Source organism: Octodon degus, unplaced genomic scaffold (genome assembly GCF_000260255.1).
Source record: "Octodon degus isolate 3935 unplaced genomic scaffold, OctDeg1.0 scaffold00404, whole genome shotgun sequence".
Taxonomy (NCBI): Eukaryota; Metazoa; Chordata; class Mammalia; order Rodentia; family Octodontidae; genus Octodon; species Octodon degus.
In genome coordinates this window covers 325495-329732 of record NW_004524980.1, presented here as the reverse complement: position 1 = coordinate 329732, position 4238 = coordinate 325495, and the positions used below count along the sequence as shown (strand labels likewise).

The 4238-nt window shown below is 33.9% G+C and overlaps 1 protein-coding gene across 5 annotated transcripts in view; it reads left to right on the top strand.

The window, feature by feature from the left end:
- The first annotated feature begins 287 nt into the window (after positions 1-287).
- LOC101563803 (bile salt sulfotransferase-like) overlaps positions 288-4238 on the top strand; it is a 43045-nt gene continuing 39094 nt past the window's right edge. For 3 of the 5 annotated variants that reach the window (XM_004648403.2, XM_023708580.1, XM_023708581.1), the window contains exons 1-3: positions 288-460; positions 1686-1894; positions 3615-3741. In XM_004648403.2, the coding sequence (XP_004648460.1) occupies positions 325-460; positions 1686-1894; positions 3615-3741 (472 nt within the window). In that variant the 5' untranslated portion in view covers positions 288-324. The remainder of the gene's footprint in view (positions 461-1685; positions 1895-3614; positions 3742-4238) is intronic. The other 2 variants (XM_023708579.1, XM_023708582.1) reach the window with 2 other exon arrangements.

Here is a 4238-nt window from a genome sequence, read left to right as displayed (position 1 = left end):
AAATAAAAATAAAATCATAAGAAAAGAAACCGTCTCATTAGTATTTGTCTTTCCACAAAATTAATAGAGAAAAGAGAAATTCTAACCATGGCCATGTATTGTAGTTCATATTATTGAAAAAATGTTCTGCAAAGTATCCCACATGGCTTAATAAACAACCTTTGAACTTCAGTGACATTAACTTTCTTATCAGCAAATTGAACCTTGGCTATCAATTAAAGTTAATAATTGCTTTGTACCAAAATGATGATATATTAATACCTACCAAAATACACATCAAAAGACATAACTTAAATCCTAACAGGTCACAGAGAGCTCATCACTATGTTAGACAACTTTGTATGGTTTGAAGGGATACCTTTCCCTTCTTTTGACATATGTTATGAAACCATAAAAGATGTACGAGACAATTTTGTGATAAATGATGACGATGTATTCACAGTTGGTTACCCTAAATCAGGTAAGCAAATAGAATTACAAATATTCTATTGTGAAAGCTATGTCTGTGTTCCTCTGTCATTTAACAAAAAAGGGATGTTGTGTATATAAAAGATAATGTAGAGTGCTTTGGAAACCATAGAGCAGTGTGTCATAGTACTTCCACTTAAGGAAATATAATTAGTCAGATATTTATACAGTAGGATCAGTGCTGAGCAGGGATTGTTCAAAATACCAGGGAAATGTATATTATAAAACTAAAGGCATATTGAGCTTTATTATGTGCTGGGAGAAGAGGTGGAAGAGGATGACATTCATAAGTTGTGTACCAGTAAAACGACATACAAATCCAATTAAAAAGAATTGGTGTCAGATTCTGTGAGGGAGAGATATTTTCAGGTAGAAGACTGATTAGTGTGTATGTTCAGCATATGGAAAATGGTCTATGAAATTCAATATAAAAGATGTGCATCATAAACTCATGAGAGTGAACTCAAGGGTAGGAACAATACAAACTTGGGAAGATCAGTCCTGCTGACAGGGAAAAGCACATAGAGCTAAAAAGCCAGGAGAGATGATATTCCCATGAAACATGTTTCAGAAACATTCAAAATGAAGAGGCACTCAATATTTGTTAACTGATAAATGTTTAAACAAGCAGTGGTATGAATAAGTGAGCTATCTATATGCCTTAAAAATGAAGAAAAATTTGACACATCATGCAGCATGGGTGAATCTTGTAGACATTAGTGTAATGAAGCAAAAAAGAAAAAAATGCAATACTATCACACTAATCTGAAATATCTGTAGCAGTGAAATTACTCCAAAACTTTGAAAGCTTCTGGCCAGCATTTAGGGTAATGTGAATTGTTACTAAGTAAGGATTCTGCTTTGAAATGAGAAGTGTTTGGGAGCTTAGCTTAAAAGCAAAGGAAATATTACTTTAGAAAAAATAAAAATAAAATTTTATAACAGAATAATCAGAAAATAACAATAGTTTATAACATTACATATCATTTTGTTGGAAGGATGAATTAGAGACATTTATTGCCAAATGGATAGAACCTGAGACTATACTCTTAAGTGAAACAAATGGGAACATTACTACTATTAGTAAGCACTACAGGTATATATGCTGAAAACGTTATAGTGACAAATATTACTTATGCTTATTTAGCTCTAATTTATAACCAAATTTTCACAATTTAAACAAAAGTGAGTGGACTAACTTTTACTTCTTTATCCAGGAAACAACTGGGTGGTTGAGATTATTTGCCTGATTATCTCCAAGGGGAATCCTAAGTGGAGTCAATCTGTGCCTATTTGGGACCGCTCGCCCTGGATAGAGACAGACTATGGGCATAAATTAATAAGTGAAGCAGAGAGACCTTTGTTGTCCAGCTCCCACCTACCCTTCCAGCTATTTCCAAAATCTTTCTTTAGTTCAAAAGCCAAGGTAAGTTCAATAAAAGTGCAGAACTCTTTGTTCAATACTTCTAAAATTTGAAGCACTTATCTCTTAGAGGTTACTAAAACACACTTGCATATTTTATATCAAAGTATGACTTGATATTCAGAATCATCAGATGGGAGTAACTCTGCTGCTTGTCAGACCATTCCTGAGTACAAAGATGTAGACTATTTCAGATTATCCTATACAGAAATTAGGGTTAAAGTGATAAGTAAATGGAGGTCTCAGAAAAATAAAATCTAAGACATGTTTGAAAATATATCAGAGAGAGAGACAGACAGACAGACAGACAGACAGACAGAGACAGAGAGAGACAGAGAGAGACAGAGAGAGACAGAGAGAGACAGAGAGAGATAGAGTTGTTAGGTAAGTGGTGACTATTAAGTAAAGAACAAAGACAACCTGTAATTTGGAGTCTAGGCAGGACCTCCTGGAGTAACTTGCAAGGAGTTCAACTCTAGTTTATTTAGCTGGGTCTATACTGGATTTCTGGAATGGGTTTAAGTGAGGTGACGAGAATTGGGGTGTGAGATTGTGGAAGTGAGAATGGCTGAGTATATGGGCATAGCACTGGTTAATGTTCTGTGGTAGGTGAGATGTGATATTGCATGGGGGACAGGTGTGCTGTGCCCTTGAAGAATACACATTGTTCGCAGGCTCAGGCTGTCTGGAATGAGTGATTCCAGAAACTTGCCTGTCTATGAGGGTGATCAGAAGAAGGTCAGACATACCAATATATATTTATAATAATATATTAAGAACTCTTGCTATAGAAGACAAATTAGCCACGTTAATTCAGAATAATGCCACCTAGCAAGCAGATGTGACGCACCAAATAAAAACAATCTAAATTTTAAATAGATTAACAAATGAAACTATATATCTCTCCTAACAACTTTGAATACACAGATACAAAATGGACATTCATCTGTATACCCTTTTTCGTTAAGTTCCGTTATTGGACTCTTTTAGAATATTTTGCTGAGTTAACATATCTATAATATTCAAATAACGGAATTAAACAAAAAAGAGGGGATACAGATGAATGTTCATTTTGTATCTGTGTATTCAAAATGGTTGGGATAGATATATAGTTACATTCTCTTAATGAATAGAGGGATTTGTTCTAATAGTGTTTGTAAATAGAATATCATGTCTGCATCTTGTACAGCAATTAACCACTAGGAAGAATGCATGCAATGTGTTAAGTATTGAAACTGTCCTACCAATTTGATTTGAAACTGTCTCATTGCTATTAGTTTCTCAATAAAATTATGAGAAAAAATCACTTCCTGTGCCACAACTGTTACTGTACATAGAACTACAGTGATTTTTACATAAATTGACTCATAGCATATGAATTGAGCTGTCTGCGTTTTTAATATTTGGTCTGTTACTTTTCTACTAAAGCACAGCTACATATACCTCTCACCTTATAAATTTTCTAGATGATTTCCCTGCTGAGGATCCTACTACCTCAGAAGAGAAGTACAATTTATTCCCTTCTATTTTTATATTCACATGATAATACTGGTTTGTAGGAATACTAAATTGTACATATTATTGTTGAGTTCTGAAACCAAGTCATTAAAACATCTGACAGGGATTTTATCAATTTTTCAACAAAATTTACATAATTTTTAGGGTCAAAATAAAGTAAATGGCTGTTTTGAATATTCATATCCTTATTGTTTTTCTGTTTAAGGTGATTTATATCATGAGAAATCCCAGAGATATTCTGGTGTCTGGTTTTCATTTCTGGAATTCATTTAAAAGTAATTCAGATGTGACTTCTCTGGAACAATATTCAGAAAGGTTCTTACAAGGAAATGGTGAGTGTAATGCAATTGCAGGAGATGCGAAAGTGGATACTGAGTTAGAACACCACTGACACAAACTCTGTCACTGAATTTCACCAAATATCAAGTCATCCCACTGCAAACAAAAAAGCCAAGTTTTCTTATTTTAGTATGCAGTTGGAGAACTGCAGTCCACCACCAACCTCCTCCTTTATTAACCATCCTGGCTGTTTTCTCATTCTTCAGAGTTAGCTGTAGTAACAGACTGTCTATTCTTTCTTTGAACTCTCTTCATTTCTTACTCTTCTTACCGTAGCTTCTACTGGGGTTCCCAGACAAAAGCATTATGAAGTCCCACAGTTTTGTTAAACATCCATCCTTCCAAAGTTCTCTTCATTCTCTTTTTCCATTCAATAAATACTTACATGATTTTGAGATTAATGTATGGTAAAATAGAATTTCTGGGATTTCCATTCGTTTAATTTTATGAATATTTAGCCAGTATATATAACATGATATAAATAGAAGGG